Here is a 19,197-nt window from a genome sequence, read left to right on the forward strand (position 1 = left end):
TAATAATTAACATTTATGCTTTATAAACAGTATTACTGCAAACAAGTCGAGTGTCACGGTGAAATTGCTCTTGTAATCATAATCCATACTTTATTGTAGTGTTATAAAGTAGTCTCAGATTCTCTATATGTGAAAAAAAACCACTACTTGAGTTATCTCTCCTTAAATAGCTAATTGATTAGAACAAACACAAATATTAAGTATTTGATACATAAGTCTTTACAATGCAATACTTATAGGTCACTATTATTCATTAATTCAAATGATTAGTCTCACCCATAATTTTCTTATGTAGCATATCTTTCTCAAAATTGCAGATTTAAGCTAAGAACAATCTAGACCTATTGTGGACTGCTATTGTGCCATTCAAGATGGCGCCAGGTGGTACAAATGTATATCTAAAGAATCTACTGTATCATAGAATAATCATACATGTGCATGCATAGTTTTTATCTAATTTATATTATTTTCTTGTTAATATAGATAAGTTAAACTGAGAAGATGACACTGATGGGGGTCTCATTGGGGGGTCCCGATCCCGGATCCCGCTTACTGTTTTGTCAGATTCCCGTATCCCGCTTACACTATGTATGTAAGCAATTATCATTTTTTTGTCATTTCCCGGGTCCCGCAAGACCTCATTTCCCGTTTTCACGACACAATAATTTGACTTTCACGTGTCACGCTTACAAAAAATCGGCAATCCCGCGTCACGCTTAGACCCCAATGAGACCCACACTGATGACCGAGTGGCTAGCTGTGGCTGCGCCAATGCACAATAATTCTTCATTCAAGTCACAATGTGTAAAAAGTAAACATATATACTCTTATGTTTGAAACACGAATAGTTCAAAGAAAGATTTCAATATCTATGTTAAATATTCATCGAAAGTTAAACGAAATATTTTTAAGAGGAACACTAAAACCATATTTTCCCGCGGTTCAACTTTAAGGTCACATGACGAACAACCGGAAATGGATTGAAGATTAGTCAAAATGGCGAATAAATTTCTGTCGGAAATGTATTGGAATTTGATACTCTTACTGTGAGTAATTAGTAATTATTATCACCGAAAAAATACCACACTCAATATACATGACCATAAATGTATTTAAAGGTTATAATTTGGAGTATGAATAAGTCCATTTACAGACGATGTGGTGTTCTGAAATGTACCGCCACTCTTCTTACGAGCTTTTAATTTTTATGAATTTAGCTACCTCGACTCGATCTCGAAGGTGATTTTTACGTTTTTCTCTGAGTTACATAGTGTTATCGCATATATGGACAAATAAATCGACATCTTTTGTACAATTTCACAAAATATGAGGCATGTTTATACTCTAGGTGACAACAATGAAGGGTGCAGCGGAGACTCCATAAATTATTGATGGACCTCTAAATTATACAGTTTTTATAAGATTTTAGTTAAAGTTAGGGTATTGTTAAGTAAATAGGGTCACTAAAATTTTGTGATCATAGCAGGGATGAACATGTATAGTTAAACAAGCGCTGTGCATGTCTTAAAACATGTAAAACATAACTAAAATATAATATTGAATATAGAGTTGTTTAATGAATAAAATTACAAGCCAGCTTCATTGATGATAGACTAGTGTTCAATAAAATGCACAGTAGAGTTTTAAAAGAAATGCATGATGTATCGAAGAAGACTGACTAAATCAAAACTTTTTTTATGAACTGCGGAAAGGTGCCAAGAAGTTCCTGATCTTAATCATCTTTTAAAGCAGGTCCCTTCTAACACATGTAACATACATGTAACATACATGTCATATATGACTTTACAACCATGTCGTCTCTATTTTGATTTTTGTTGTTGTCTGTCTTGTACATACAGTTGTATTTACTCTATTGTTTATAAAAAAACTATTTTGGGTTGGATTACAATTCAGTTTCTTGCAAGTAATCCAATGTATGCCATGAAGCAGGGATTACACTGGTTCTCTCTAAAATACTACTTGTTTCAGAGCCAAAAATTGATACTGGCTCTAAGAATATGGAATTAATTGCAGTTATATAAGATAATAAGTTGAAGATATGTACAATTTGTGCCATGTTCTGATGTTGTTTAATGGTTTGTCTGATCAAAAATAAATTTGATGTTTTCTACTATATTTATCTATGAAAATAAAAAAATCTGTCTTGATCGCATGCTTTGGTAAGTGAGACAGAGTTCCAGATTAACAGTATAATCAAGTTCTCATTTTCATAAAAAAAATATGACAATCACCATGATCACTCCCTCCCTTTCACAGAAATTTGTACAAATTTCTAGATGCTCAACCTTCCGGACCTTCCATTTGAAAATTCTGTTGAAAGATATTGACTGATTGTTTAAGCTAAAGTTCAATACCCTGAGCTTTTTACATATTTAGTAATTAAAAATAAAATAATCTTTTTGTGAAACCATGGAAGCAATATTCATGATATTTAAAAGGAATAACGACTAATTAGCATGTATTAACAACCTGCAGAGTTTTGTTCTAAATTCATATGATTTTATCCAATTATAGTCTCAGCAGCAAGACCCCTTTGGTAGCTATCTGTGATACAGCGGTTGTAAAATGGCATCTGGAATTTCTTATCAGTCACATGATTTTATCGAGTCCGGTAATAATAAAGCACCTGTGTGAAATCCGAGGTTTATTAATAAGAAGGTGGCGCGGTAACATATAAAACCTCTACCTTCAGAAAGAAGTCGTATGATGTAAAAAAATTGAAAAACGGACGAGAATTGTTCAAACTACAACAGTTTAGGTTGGGAAAATTGTATTTAATTAAGCATATTTTTGCTTTTTACTGTTTGTTTTAAACTGTTCTAAAAGTATTTTCTGGTTAAAAGCGGATCCTGGGTAAAACAGTTAAATACCGATGAATCGATCAGGTTTCACATGATGTTTAACAAAATAATGTAGACAAATCTAGACATCTGTCTTACCGTTACCGCAAATTCATTTTTACACGAATTAGTTTATTTATCAAGAACTATAAATTAAAGGATAGAACCGTTTAGAATTGTGAATATTTTAACTGACTAATACACGAAAGACTTAGATTACTGGTATTTAATAAAAGGGGGTCCAAACGTATTTGTTGTACAATCATCTTCTAACTTACAGAAATGACCTTTAAACTGTCTGTAAATATTAAAATTGATAATGACCCAGCCTTGTTCTCCCATTTCATATGTGATAGCTGATGGTTTAAACTATTAAGATCGAACTAACCAGAAAAGGGAAAATTGGACTAAAATAAAAATTGAACGAATTCGGCAGCGTACATCAATGGAATGTAACAAATGGACTATTTGGGTTACTTTGCACGTATATACGACAAAAACTTGTCTGTTCATAATTCTCCGTGACCACAAAAAAATGACCGAAAAGTGTCAGTGAATTGATCGATCACATGCGAAGAATCAACTTCCATGCCAGAGATTAAACTAATTAACGAGTTATCGAAAGGTGGGCGGTAACGCAGATGAAACCTTTGAAGTGACGACGATGTTATTCCTTTCAATATTACTTCCATAATGAAACTAACAGCCACCAAATGTTGACAAAATTAACATGTATTCATATTTTCATTTATATTCAGCTCAATTGAATTGATATTGAGTATTCTTACTTTTTGATACTTGCTTTTTCTCTCCAGTACCTACAGAAATTTGGCTATGTACTGTAGTACATCAAATAAATTGATGATACATGCATGCATACATGTACATGTATGTAGCCACATATTTTATTCATCTAAAGTTTAAACTTTTTGTGACAATGTTTACAATTACAGTCTTAAGATTGAAAACAATATCCCATTTGACTGGTAGTTATACACTGCATATTTACATGTACAATGTACACATAAAATTTATAAAATGTTGTTATATGCTCATGTTTTTTTTTCTGTACTGAATTTTCATAAGGTTAATTTCTGTGCATATATAAATTGCATGATTTGCAATATTTCTATTTTATTACAGGTAAAAATGTGAGATGATGAGATCAGTACTAAAATGAAGAGACATTTGGTTTTCTTTCTCTGTATCCTGTGTCATGTATTTGGCAGTAAGTATTTATATACCTATTAATTGAAAACTTGCCAGTGAAACTAAAATGACAAAGCGATCATGACTTATCATTGATTAATCAGTATCTATCAGGGATAACCATGTGCACAGACTAATTTTCTAGGGTGTAGCTCATAAGATTATTCCAAATGTTAAAACTATATTTTTCTGAATATACTTTTTTGTAATAATCTATCTTACTTTTATTCATACTAGAACACACCCGCGAAATCGCGGGTATTCAGAGCGTAGTTTAAAGTATGTAAAGTGTTGTTGGAAGAATTTTGTAAAATATTGAATGACTGGAGAATTTCAGCAAAAGTATCATAAGTCATATAGGTTATTTGGGACAGGAAAATGCTTTTTTTTTTATCCCTCCTCCTTTATTTCCAAAATTCCAAATTTTTGGTTTTCTATCAATTTCAATATGAACATAGTTTTCATTTAGTATGTTATGAACATTTAAGTAAGGAGCCTGTAATTCAGTGGTTGCCGTTTGTTTATGTGTTACATATTTGTTTTTCGTTCACTTTTTGTACACAAATAAGGCCGCTAGTTTTCTGGTTTGAATTGTTTTACATTGTCAGTTCGAGGCCTTTTGAAGCTGAGTATGCGGTATGGGCTTTGCTCGTTGTTGAAGGTCGTACGGTGACCTATAGTTGTTAATTTCTGTGTCAAATTGGTCTCTTGTGGAGAGTTGTCTCAACATGGCAATCATACCACATCTTCTTTTTTTTGTAATCAATGAATTTTGTAAAAGATTTAACGACTGGAGAATTTCAGAAAAGGTATCAAAAGTTCACATGAATATTTTTAGCGCTTATCTGTATATTATGAACATTCATTAATTACTATATAAGTATAGTGTATTTACTTTCAATTCTAAGTTTACTAATCGATCCGTGGTGGTCATTGATATAATAGTATACAGACTCTCTCTATTTAATAAACTCTGTGACCTCTGTGTATTCTGAAAATACACTTTATTCTTTGTATATGTATGTTCAAAGTATACAGAAAAACGCAAACCGGAAGTCTAATCTGACTTAAAATTTTGTCCAAAGACGGGACAATATCCGGATGCCTTTTTTCTCGTTTTTCTCCCAAAATAACTCAATCTGAATAATCATATGAATGGATGACAAATGCGACTATGCAATGTACATATAGGACACAGAGGCGTGTTGATTAATTTATTGTGGAAAGGAGAGAAGCGACACCAAAAATGAGGTCTTCTCGTTTAATAGTATAGATAAAATGTATACATTTCATAATTTTATTAAAAAAAGAATTAAACTTATTTAATTTGAAGTCTTTTAGAATTATATACTGTTGAAAACTTATATTCCAAACATATCCCTGACCTCTAGGTGAATTTGAGGAAATCTAGAATGATTTTATAACTGGAAATCCAAGTGTGGTGCTAAAAATTAAATGCAGACAAAGGAGGGCTACCATCCTAAAATAGTCTGTGGTGATCTATGTTTGTATGTTACATGTACATAGCTGTTTTACAGAGAAAATTTTACCAAATTAATGTATTCGTCAGTAGATTGAAATATCGTTGAATTTTAAGTTGCTTTTGAAATTTACACAGATTAACTTGTATTTAGTAAGTACATGTATGGCTTAGATGCATGATTTTTTTTCTCTACATGAACCTGTCTAAACTGTGACAGTTGGGAGCTGTCTTCTCAGGTTTTACTTTGATTTTGAAAAGTATTGAATGAAAACGCTTACATGGCTTATCTGATTTTTTTGCCAGCATATATATACATGTACATGTAGATATACCATGTACATTTTTGTACAATTATATCCATTTGCTCACTTGTCTAATTTGTTGATAATAGCAAGATTCTAAGGCTAAAGGCTATGTTTACTTTACATAATATAACATCCTGAATTTTCTAAAATATGTGTCATATAATCAAATGATTGACATGTTTTAATTAGGATGATGGAAGGTTAATTAACCCCTTGATACATTATATTAACCTTAACATACAAGATTAAGACCTTCGGGAGTCAGTGTTTCCCACAAAGGAGTAGGTCCGGTAAGGACTCATTTTGGCTTCAAATTTCAGTTTCATCTGACGAAATATTTTGACCACTTTTTAAACACTTAAGTGTCTATTTTACTTGATTCAATTAGTTAATGTGAAAGATTTTAACTGATTTAGTCATTAAAAAAGATCCGATTCAAACTCAAATATGAAAAATCTACCAAATATGCTGAAAATTGTCACTTTACAGATGGTTTTTGTCAAAAATGGAAGTGGCCGCATCCGTGTTCATCCACAACCTTTATATATGTTATGCATTATCATAAAATACAGCTTACATTTCAATATTAAGGATGAACACGAATGCGGCCACTTTCGTTTTACACGGAAACCGTCTAAAATTTACCTAAAATGCTAGAATTTTGAAGATTTCAGTAATTTAGCATGATTTAATGGTGCTACAACCCGATATATGTGCATTGTATGGTCAAAAAACAGCCCATATTTATGTAGCAGAAGCATTCAACTGTCCAATAAATAACTAAAAGTTTACATTTTAACAATTTTGTAAAACTGTTATATTTTGGGGCCAAAAAGTGGCCTTACCGGACCTTCTCCTTTCATATACATGCTACATCTTGATAATCAGGAAATTTTGAATAACCATACAGTCTAAGTAAATCATATCATATAGGATCACAATTAAGTGATATACCTATAATGGTTTCCTTTTGTAAATTGTGACTTGGATGGAGAGTTAATTTAATTTAAACATATTTATTTATAGCTATAGTGGATTGGGAAACAAGTTTTGCAACTTATATTAATCCCTTTCCACTTTGCGGGTAAGAGTGCTGCCTTGTAGCAGCATTAGCCTACTCTTTTTCAAAATCTACAAGGGTGTCTTTAATGTGCAAGAGATATGGCTCTCTCTTAACACGGGTCAACCATTTATCGTCCCCTTCCGATGGACTATCATCGTTTCCTCAAGACCATACTCCCAATCATACCACATCTTCCTATATCTATACCTATGTTCATCATGGTTGTACCTGCATCACATTGATTCCAGAATTATTTTTTTTAGTAAATGAAATCTTAATAAGTTGGTAATTGTATATTTAAAAGTCCTGCAAGTATTTTTACTACACAAAGTTACAAACTAAACAGTTCAAAGGATAAACAGTCTGAACAGGGTAAAATTGATGACCATTCCAATGGTTCACCTTAGTGGAACATGTATGTTCATTAATGGTAGTGAGATGGTTCCAGGTCAAGCTCAGCACTGAAACTCTCCTGATACTTAAATTCTCTTGTACTGAATATGCATGAAATATTTGCCACTGGAAGTTAAAGCATACAGCAATCACTATCTTAAACTCCTACTGATCTTGCATCATTCAAAATGAAATCTGCCAGTGGCATGCTGATGTTATTGTGACTTGTACTTCTAGTTCTTAGATTTGTTATAATTATTGAAATTTCAAAAATAATAAACTTTGTTTCTAATAGCTTGAAATCAAAGATTATATCTGTCTCCTGTTTTCTTTATAAATTGCAAATCCATGTTTTTGTTTTACAGACCGACCGTGCAAGGGCTGTATAGCCAGTCAAGGTCGTTAAAAACTTCCATGTTTTTGTTTTACAGTATGATTTTTAATGTAGAACCTAGGATTATACAGTGACATATCCAGGGGAGGGGAGGGAGTTTTGGGAGTTTGAACCCCACCTTTTTTTTTTTTTAATGTTCAATGAATTGGAATGGAGACATCTGGTTGGAATCCCCTCTTAGTCCTGGGTTGAAAACCCCAAATTTTAAAAATGACTGGCATCTGCCGCTTTTACTTTCTTACATGAAGTTCATAATTATCCTTGCTGTGTAACAAGTTTGCATTTAATCAAACTGGTGTTATAGTGCAAAGTGTGGTTGATGATGTGAAAACAGATATTTCCTCTCTGACCAGCACTGTATCGAATTAATGTAGAACTGGACATATGGCAGGATAATTAGAATCTGATTCATACATTGTATGCAGCTCTGGAGGCTATTAATTAAATAGAATATAATCATGGCATTAATAGTTTTTATTTTGAAACCTGTTTAAAATTTCATTTGGACAGGTTTATAATAATCCTGCATTGAATGGCAAGCTTAAATTTAAAGCATTGGAATTTTAAAATATGATCATGAATAATTGTTTTTTTGATGATTTAAACTATCTTATTCAGGACATTTTAATTTGCAAAACTTGTACATTGTACTGTTAGATCTGAAAAATCAATCAGAAAAAAATGTTCTTGTTAAGATCATAAAAAAATAACTGATTATATGTCAGTTGAGTGCGTTGACATAGATATCGGAAAAACTAAATTAGGAAAAGAAATGTTCTAGTTAAGAAAATAAAAAAAGTAGAGATAACTGAAGCAATTGACAGAGATATCTATGAATATAGATTTTGCATGCTGAAGATTATAAACTACTTGCAATTGTATATGTACATTTGTATTTCTAAATTAAAACATTTGATTCTGTGTGGATTACAGAATCTACAATGTGCTTAAGATGATGGAGGGTCAGATGCTTCCAAATGGAGATATTGTAATGATGAAAAATTCTGTCTGAAAAAATATAATCTTAGACATAAGATATTGGTTTGATATATTTTGTCTGTCTCAGCAGTAGACTAAAGACTTTAATTCATTATTTCTCACTGTGTGTTACTGGAATATTATATTGTATAAGTAAAGTCGGTAATGGGTTATAATTCAATTACCAAAATTTATAGTCAGCCTGCAGAGACTAAGACATACATCACTGCATCAACCATGTTAAACATCCTATCTTTTACATAGTTTTATCAGTAATGTAGTATTTATAACAAAATTTGCATTGTCAATTGTTTCCTTGTTTTAACAAAAAGTGGTTGCATGTTAAGATTGTGTTTCATTGCTGGTGTCCACGTGTCTAGGTATGATCTTAAACACCCAATACTTGACTGGTCTTTATGAGTTTCATATTCCTACAGGATTCCTACGGAATATTTTCATTTGAAGAAGCCATGGAAAATCAATAGAGTTGAAATTGAGGACAAACCTATATAAAAGCTTTGTCTCCAAGAATTTTATTGCAATTACAACTTTAGATATTATATCTGTAAGGCTTAGGCTTTATTTTTTGTTTTCAATTCAAATTTAGATTCTATGAGAAATCAATAAATGAAATTGATAGTTTTGAGGGCAAAGATGAAATGCTAATTTTAAGATAGGATCAATATACTTCTAAAACAATTCAATTATCATCTTGTCTATTTAATTGAGATGTGGTGATTTTATGGCTCAATAATTTCTGTTTGGCACATTAAAAACCTAATTCTTTTTGATATTCTAATTTGAGTAATTAGGATAGTATTTCATTTTACTATAAAATGAAGGACATTCCTGAATAAAAAAATAATCAAGGGTTAAAAGAGAAGGGGGGGAGCACCTGAGACCACCCCCTTTTTTGGTGTGGTTCATTTGGAACAGTGTTTTGTCTTCTATGTGTGTCATGTGTACTGTTGTTTGTCTGTTGGGTTTTTTATTTTTAGCCATGGCGTTGTCAGTTTATTTTAGACTAATGAGTTTGAGTGTCCCTCTTGTATCTTTCGCCTCTATTTTAGATATCAAAAACTAGTTCATTCCTTCTTCATATGTCTGTTCCAAGTTAGAAACTTCGTCAGCAGTTTATTGGGTTAACTTTATATATCTTAAATTAAATGTTTTTATCTTTCAATGACTTTGATGTAGATTGCAGATCTTTGATAAACTCTGTCAAATTTATTCAGTACTGTTCGACAATCTGAGCAATTCAAAGCTAGACATATTCACACCCTATTACAGTCTATCACTCCCGCAGACACAATAGGTATTGTGTTTCTCATTGCCATTAAAACAAACGTTTTTGCTATTGTGTTAAGCCGATTTATATCTCTGCTTCTGATTGTCATTGCAAAACAATGGATTTTATAATTGTGTACAGCTGATTTTGATCTGTGTTACATATTACACCTGCCGTTGATAGTCTGTAATTAATAAGGTGCATTATGCATTTATGCATGTTTATGTAGGTATACACTTGTCTGCAGTTGTAGATTGTATGTTGACCTATAAATGTTCTTTGTTTCTTTTCGTGTTGTGTTGTGTGGTTGGCGTCACAATGATGTATTCCCCTCTTCTCCTTTTACTCATTAGTATAGATCTAAATCTTATTCACAGATATACAGCATTTAGGCTTTGGTCCAAGAGTAGCTTTCGAACTTACAAAGTTTAGTAATTTATATACCATACTGATTACTCTATTAACGTCTATTATTACTATGACAGAAACAATAGGATTTTTTACAGATAAAAAAGTGAGATTGCCATTAAAACAATTGTTTTTGCAACCCTGTACAGCAGATTTTTATCTGTGTTAACATTCCATAGCTGGTAATAGGGTCTGAATACTGGAGATAGGTCATGTGGGATGACTGGGATCTGAAAATATATCTTTATCTATATGTCCTTTTTACAACACCATAAAAGGTTGTATGTCCAATTGTCATGTTTTGATGTTTATCATGGTCATTTATGTTACCAGACCATTGTTTACAAGACATTTGTTCCCCAATACACTATCCTGCTATTGATGTAAAAGATTGTGGTCGTATTGTAAACATTGAAATGTACAGCTTTTCATGTGTGATCAGCTAATAATTAGCTTTTAACCATGTAAATTTCTCCCATATAAAGTATCTAATCTTGATGAAATAAGGGAAGGAAAAGTTGTTAGTGATGAATTATGACTCAGGCTATCTTTTGAACTTCAGTGATTAGGATTGGGGGTAATTATACGAAATTATTGATTACTCATCACTCATTAAATGTTCTATCAGTAAAACAGTCCATCTGAGAAATTGTCTGTTAGCTATAATAAAGTATAAATAGGTCACTGAGGCAAAAATTATGTCATACTGGTACTAGAAATTGTCTTGATAGCTATGGAAATTACAAATAGATCCATCTGAGAAATTGTCTGTTAGCTTAACTAAGCTATAATAAAGTAAAAATAGGTCACTGATGCAAATGCTATGTCATACTGGTACTAGAAATTGTCTTGATAGCTATGGAAATTACAAATAGATCCATCTGAGAAATTGTCTGTTAGCTAAAACTTAGCTATAATAAAGTATAAATAGGTCTCTGATGTGAAATGTCTAAAGTACTAGTATTCTCTGTGAAATTGCCTGTTATTGATGATAAAGATTATGAATATAAAGCCCATGTTTCCAAAATGTGCATAGTATGATACTAAGTATAACTTTTATGCTATAAAATTATGTAATTATCTTGTTAGCTATGAAAATTATAAATAGGTCACTGATGCATTAAAGTCTTAGTACTATAATACTCTGAGAATTTGTTGGGATAGCTATAAATACTTGTTGTGTAAATAGGTCACTGATACACAATTAAATATATTGCTTAGGGAGAATTGATTCATTATTCATGAGGGTTTAAACTTTTAAACAAAACAATTAAAAAGTATAAGATCATCATCCATGAGAGAAAATGAATTTTATTTCTTTTTTATTTGATTATTTTCTTTTTTCAAAGGAGATACATAATAAATAAGTCATAATTGCATCTCTGTAAATCTCCAGTTATTGAAATCTATTTATGTGACTGTGAGTTTTGTTTGTTCCTATTTAACATTATGGGCTTTTTGTAAGAAAAGAAGATATAAATTGTGATAGAATTTGATTGATCCATGATTTTATTCTTTGGATTTGGTTTTATGTATGTAATCATTTCATAATAAACGGGTGTCTATTAATTTTATCTGTCCATGTGTTCAGCTTTATTTCGGACACAGGATGTTGTTTAACAAAAATACTATGTAAATTAAATAATTCTTATGAAACTTTATACAACCGTTTTGATGGGAGTACATCATAATTGAAAGGAATTATAATGCTCCTATGATAAATTAAACAGGAATACAATGTTTGACCAAACTTTATCTGGTTTCCTGTCTGAATATTAAAATTGTTTCCAATTCAGTAAAAGAAGCTATGACTACCAGTATTCATGGAATTTTATGGTTAAATCTCTCTTCATTCATTCATGAATTTCTAAAAAAGAGATTAAAATGTAAAAAAAAAATCAAATATAGATTTTTGTTGACATTTTAGAAAGTTTACAAACCCTCTACAACTTTAACTTTTTAATTTTTTGTCATATCCCTATATATAACATTGTCAAAATTTGACATGAATATACATGTGAAAGAGGTAAAAATGCTTGTAAATGTGATGAATTGAAAGGGTTATTAACTCTATTTACTTTTTTTATATGTTTATGTATATAATAGATTCAGCCCCAATTCTGCATAGGTTATGATATTTATCCACTTGTAATAGTTACTGTATATATCATGATTAATGATGTGAAGTTGTAATATCTGTTTCTCTAATTATCTATAACGATTTAATGAAAAAGTTCAAGTGTAATATTCAGATTTGATATGATTTCACTTGTTAACATGTACAAAAAATTAGAAAAATGGTTTTCTTCATCAAAAAGACTTTTTTTTAGCAGATGAAAACAAAGATGATTATCTCCTTCACGTTTTGTGCCATAAACAATAAAGCTCTTGTGGATTTGCTTTTCCCTATCTTCATTATAACCAGTCCACCCATGTCTAGTGACGTATTGACTTTTTCGTGTACAAATGCATTACAGCTTTATATTATCAATGATTTCTACTTGATTTGTAAATCCAATGAAAAGAAATTACTCAATAGGGAGTGTAGGGCCCAGTAGTATTTGTTAATCCAACGATCAACAACAATGAATTACTCAAAAGGGAGGGCAGGGTCCAGGGCGACAAAATATATTTTCCCCTCCACACGCACTGGCGGTCAAAATAGAAGTTCCCCCTTTTACAGCGATTAAGGGGACAAAAAGAAGTTTTTCCTGTCTTGTGCCTTCGCCAAATGTGGAAAGGTTGAAAAGTCAAAATATGCAGTTTAAAAGTTATAATAGTTTGCTATTCTATACATGCATGCATCTGTCTGCAAGCCTATTATTTAGGCATAATAACTGAAATATAATATTTCCGTTGAGTCATGTCAGGGATCAGAATTTAAATGCATGTTTAAATAAGGATTACAATTGTATATTAATTATTTAAAGTCATTTCTAACTATAGTGGAACAATTTCATAGCCATATTTAATTTTTAAAATCTATAAATTATGATTAATTTGTGGTGAATTAACTTATGAGGTAATATTCTCAAAAGTTTCAAAATATGATAATGTTTCAATTACCGAGGGTTTAATTCCATTGACTGGTTAGGGGCGTCACGCTACTTAAGTAGGTTAAACATGCTCATAAATTCAAATAATCACATTTTAAAGTCTTTGATAAATAGCAAGTTTTGTTTGCTTAACCTTTAAAGATGGTAATGTTTAAAAAGCCATATTTATTATAAATAATATAGACCTTTAAATTTTGGTGTTTATTTTATACACTCTGAATTAAGCTTGTATTGAGAAGGGAAAAACTTAACTGGTATAATGTTTGTATGATACACATGTCAGAAAATCTGATTTGTTTAGCTAATAAATTAATCAGAGTTAGTAAATTCATCTGGCTTCAAAAGAGAATGATCAAGATGGATTTGTTTCTTGAAGATTATTTTCTGGTATCAGTGAAGTGAAGCATGTCCCCCTTTTGTAAGGCTTAATCAGCCAATTTAACTGTTTATACAAACCAGAGTGTTACTTTTCTATTTGAAGGATGATTTGATATTTATTTATTAGTTCTATACATGTTGAAGTGTTTGAAAATTAGATGCCTTGAAAAAAACTTTTTGTGTTTTTGAAATAATTTTCTCCCTCTTTTGCTCAAATATGTAAACATGTATTTAAAATAGCCAAAAAATAAAGTTAGACATGCCAAACTTGAAAGTATATTCTTTAGATGAGCTCTGGGGCTAGGCGATTTAATGTTTTTGGCACAGACGACAGATACATGTACATTGATACAAACAAATCTATATTTCATAAGTACATGTATAAGTTATTTCAGAGGAAAAGTAGAAATGTTATGCTGATCAATGATTTAAAATTTTAAATGCAACTTTTTATTTTTAACAAAACTTGTACATATTTTTATGATGCACTTATTTTGGTCACAAAAACACCTCAAAATTTTTCTGAATTTAAAGTACATAAAAAGAGGAAGCTTGAGACCTTAATGAGCATTTGGTGAACATTATAAATATTGTCATTGTTGGTAAAGTTGCCCAGACAGGAGTACATCAGGGTACAGTGTTGTTTTTTGCTCAATGTTATTTTTTGTTGACATGAACTTTTTATGCCCCACCTACGATAGTAGAGGGGCATTATGTTTTCTGGTCTGTGCGTCCGTCCGTTCGTCCGTTTGTCCGTCTGTCCCGCTTCAGGTTAAAGTTTTTGGTCGAGGTAGTTTTTGATGAAGTTGAAGTCCAATCGACTTCAAACTTGGTACACATGTTCCCTATGATATGATCTTTCTAATTTTAATGCCAAATTAGAGATTTTACCCCAATTTCACGGTCCACTGAACATAGAAAAATGATAGTGCGAGTGGGGCATTCGTGTACTGAGGACACATTCTTGTTTAAAAGCTGTTTTCAGATCTAGGTTGATAAGCATTTGTTAATATAAAACTTTTTTTTTTCATTCTAGGCAAGGCAGAGAAAGATGGGCAAGTTTTTGTGAAGGTAAAGACGGATGCCATTTTGCCCTGTGGTATAGATGTCCCAACAGACAACCAGACCTATGTGACATACACATGGACCGAGAGAGCGGTCTTCCTGTTAACTGCCAAGGAGGATGAAGGAAATATCACTATAACCTATGTTGTAGATCATTTAAAAGCCAAGTATATTCTAGATGCCAACTACAGTTTGATAATAAAGAATGTAGATCTTGATGATACCAAACAGTATACATGTTCTGTTGGGATATTTAGAGATCCAGAAACTAAAGATCTTATTCAGAAGTTTGAGAATGTTACAGAGCTTTATGTCCAAGGTAAATAAAGGAAGTTGATTCATATATTTTCTGCAATGTTTGCTAAACTGCAATGAGTTTGTTAGCTACAGGTAACACAGTCATCATGAAAAATTTGTCAAGATGCAAGCCCAAAAATCAGTCGGACATTAAAATGTATATGGCTTTTGAGGCCTCTATTCAGTGAAATATTGCTAGACTGAAAACAAACTTAGCTATACTGACCTGGGCCACAGGGTTGCATCATTTCAAAATTCTTTTGCTGGGAGAATACTGATGTACAAAATAAACCTCTACCATTTAATAGAAAGACGGATAGATATGTTTGATTAAGTTATAGCAAAGTCAGGTTTATACTTTCTTTTTTCAAAAAGTAGTCAAAAGGTGCAATCTTAATTTAGCAACACGGAAATTTTGAATATGAGTAGTTTTAAACAAATTGAAACTTTAGTAGCCCACTGTTAATTTTGCACTGAGACTCTTAAAAACTTGACCTAAATTGCTTGTAAAAAAAATAGCGCTAGAAGTGCATTTGACCCAATTTAAATAATGAATTTAAAATTTAAAAAGAAGTAGTTTTAAAATTTTTCTTATCAGTATATTTAACTGTGCTGTTGAAAAGCTAGTAAAGAAATATAAAATAAAAGGGATGGTTATCAAACTTCCTGTTTAAACATCTATTACAAATGTACGACACACCTGGTGGTTGGTTTAAGTTTCTATATAATACCAATATCAGGTGTTTGTAAATAGAATTTGCCTGATTTTACTACTATATTGCTTCTTGATGAAGAAGAGATTAAGCAGAGAATGATTTGAGATATAGATACCAAATCTATTTTTCTTGACAATTTTAGAAATTATGAATTGCAATCGAAGAAAATTGTCATATGAAGCAATTTTAATTTTATTGAGTGCTGTATTTTAAAAAATATTTGCATTAGTAAATTAATTTTTCTATCTTTTTCTTATTTTGCTATGAAATTTAAAGCCCATTTCCTGTTATATTTAATTCATTAAACCAACTGTGTGAAACCCTCATTGGTAGTCAAGTTTATTAAACACTCCTTCAGTAGTATTATGATTCATTTAAGGGATTTGACCACATACTCTAACTACTTATTTCATAATTGTAATACATTTGTACAAGTGCTTTTGCATGGATGATATTGCATAAATTGAATTATAATAGTTATTAGGACTAATGAGGGAAATGGGGGACTAGAAGAAATATTTTAAATCAATGAATAATCTTTAAAATGGCAGATTGAGAAATAGCTTAGTTTTTATTTCACTGTCATAAAATTTTACTAGGTACAAAATTTGCATTCCAAACACCAAATCCAAGATTTTGATTAATTGATTTCTGAGTCTTGAGTACAAAAATCAGGCTCAAAGGTTGTATGACCCCAAGGCCTTAATGTATGGAACACTTTTTTACTGTTTTCATTTTGAATTAAATTTTTTCCCACTTATAATAAATGTTTGAATCCCCTTGATCTGAAGTTTATCTATTCATAACTGCCGTCCTGAACATGCATGAAATATTTGCCACTGGACGTTAAGCAACCAACAATCAATCATTCACAACCTCCGTTCTAAAATAATGTACTATAAGATTCAACTTGCTTAGAATATTGCAGAAAAGTTTTTCTTACCCTCACGATTTCTGGTGTTTCATGACTTGAACTCAACAACTAGAAATAAGAAGATCTGGTATGAGAGCCAATGAGACAAATATCCATCGAAGTCACAATGTATTAAAAGTAAACCTTTACAGCCTTCAACACAGAGTCTTGGCTCACACAAAACAGCAAGCTATTAAGAGCCCAAAAAATTACTAGTGCAAAACATTTCAAACAGGAAAACAATTGGTCTCACCTATAAAAAAAAAACAGAATTGAGAAACACTTATGAGCCACATCCACAAACAACAACCACTGAACAACTGGTTCCTGACTAATCATGTATGATTTATAAGTTATTTGCCTTAATTTTACCATGACCATGGATTCAATGAGTTGAGGTTAATTTTTTTATAATTTCTTGAATTTTATAGATTTATGATTGTTTTTGTTACTTCAGATGTACCAAGTAAACCAGGGATGCCACAAATAGGGAGTTTAAAGTCACGCACAGTTTCTGTTTGGTGGTCAGCCAGTACAGAAGAAAACAATAGTCCAATAAGTAGTTACATGATACAAGTCAGGTTAGTATTATGTCACCAGTGGCCAAGCCAAAGATTTCAAAAGTTTTTAATACATTTTGGGTCTCGACTGCTTTGAAAGTTGCAGAAAGTTAGACATAGGGTTTGTTTTGTGATAGATCATTGATATTTATTATGAAGTCAGTACACATTAGTTCGATTCTCTGCCCCTAAATCATGGTCCAGTGATTTTAAATTAATTTGATTTTTAATGTTTAGTTTTCTGCATTTAACAGTTAGTTTGATCAGAACTACTTACAATACTGACAACAATATTTAATTTGGAAAATAAGATATGAAAATCAACCAGCTTTACCTTCAACATGTTTGCCAAGGGAAATAACTCAAAATACATCCTTTAGAAACCTATCTATTCAAACCATGTTAGTAGGTAAACATAAATCTTAAGCCCTTTTATATAGTAATTTTAATTGGTCAATCATCAGTGCTAACAGAAACTTGTTAAAAGTACCAAGCTGCTTTCATATAATTTATATAAATTATATGTTTGTCAGAATATAATTGTATTTCAATTGACTTGAATTATAGAATTTTATATATATATATTTAGGACAAATACAGAGAACTGGGTATTAGGCAATCAAGTGACAACAAACATACACAAGAAGAATATAACGACCAACATGAGCCTGCGACCTTATACCTCTTACAAACTAAGGATTGTAGCTGTCAATAGTATAGGAGAGAGCATGCCCAGTGAACCAAGCATGTTCTTTATTACTCCTTCTGAAGGTTAGTAAAACATGATGTATTAGAAGGCAAAGTTGTGATATGGCTAATAACTCATTGTGTATCCATTTTATTCAATTTTTTGGGAAAAACATTTGACCATTGATATGCTTTGTATATGCAAATTCTGAATTTAATTTTTACTGAAAAGCCATGAAAAAAAAAAAATACAAACATAGAAAATGTAGAAAGATTTGGTATTGAAACTCCCTTTTGTGATAAATTATTAAAAGAAATATACGAGGGACATGTTAGAGGGTGGAGGAAATATAGATTAAATTGAAATTCATCAAGTATTATGTTTTAATGTACAAAATAAAATAAATGGAATGTTACATTTTTAAAAAGCATTAATTTTTCATTATATAAATATATGCAGCTGTGGTGGACATTGGTACATTGTTCTTTTATAAACACTATTGTAATACAATCTTCTTTCCAGTCGGAATATTCTTGTAATGATTTTATTTTATACTTAAAGAACCAGAAGCCCCACCAAGTAACCTCTTGGCAACCAGTAACAACAGTTCTGTGATACATATAAAGTGGGATCATCCAGCAGCAGAGAAGATCAATGGAGAGTTAAAGGGGTACCAGGTCATGTATAGTGAAGCAAACAAAAAGGTCTTCAGTGTTATAACATTTGAAAGAACAGATAAAACTGTGAGTAATTAAAATTGCCTTATAAAAATTAAGTTTTGTGGGTGATTTTTATGCCAAAATAAATCGCTTGAAATGTCTTGTTAAGTGTCTTCAATAACTGAACAGACCTTTTCCAGATGAGTTATAATATGCATCATTAGACTTTCCAAATAAAATATTTCTTTTCTATATTTTAATTGCTGTTCTTCATCTTAAAGTCACTACAAAAACACCAACATAGAGCAAAGTTTTCATTGTAAGAGTAATTGACTTGTTCTCATCAATTGTGACTTATAGTATTTCTTGAAGTTTGGTGTCTGTGATGGTTTTATTTGTAAAACAAAATTAAGGGCTCCTGAACCCATCAAATCAATATCCTGCAAGGATCCTAACAATTATTTATTAGATCTTGGTAAAGCA

At 31.3% G+C, this 19,197-nt stretch overlaps 1 protein-coding gene across 8 annotated transcripts in view; it reads left to right on the forward strand.

The window, feature by feature from the left end:
* The first annotated feature begins 956 nt into the window (after nucleotides 1-956).
* The window catches only part of LOC139482890 (putative receptor-type tyrosine-protein phosphatase mosPTP-1), a 51,320-nt gene continuing 33,079 nt past the window's right edge, over nucleotides 957-19,197 (forward strand). For 4 of the 8 annotated variants that reach the window (XM_071266932.1, XM_071266937.1, XM_071266957.1 and 1 more), the window contains exons 1-6: nucleotides 957-1,046; nucleotides 4,005-4,089; nucleotides 14,853-15,200; nucleotides 17,265-17,388; nucleotides 17,957-18,138; nucleotides 18,617-18,798. In XM_071266932.1, coding sequence (XP_071123033.1) covers nucleotides 4,038-4,089; nucleotides 14,853-15,200; nucleotides 17,265-17,388; nucleotides 17,957-18,138; nucleotides 18,617-18,798 — 888 coding nt within the window. In that variant the 5' untranslated portion in view covers nucleotides 957-1,046; nucleotides 4,005-4,037. The remainder of the gene's footprint in view (nucleotides 1,047-4,004; nucleotides 4,090-14,852; nucleotides 15,201-17,264; nucleotides 17,389-17,956; nucleotides 18,139-18,616; nucleotides 18,799-19,197) is intronic. The other 4 variants (XM_071266923.1, XM_071266930.1, XM_071266942.1 and 1 more) reach the window with 1 other exon arrangement.

This window comes from Mytilus edulis, chromosome 1 (genome assembly GCF_963676685.1).
Source record: "Mytilus edulis chromosome 1, xbMytEdul2.2, whole genome shotgun sequence".
In the NCBI taxonomy this organism is placed as follows: Eukaryota; Metazoa; Mollusca; class Bivalvia; order Mytilida; family Mytilidae; genus Mytilus; species Mytilus edulis.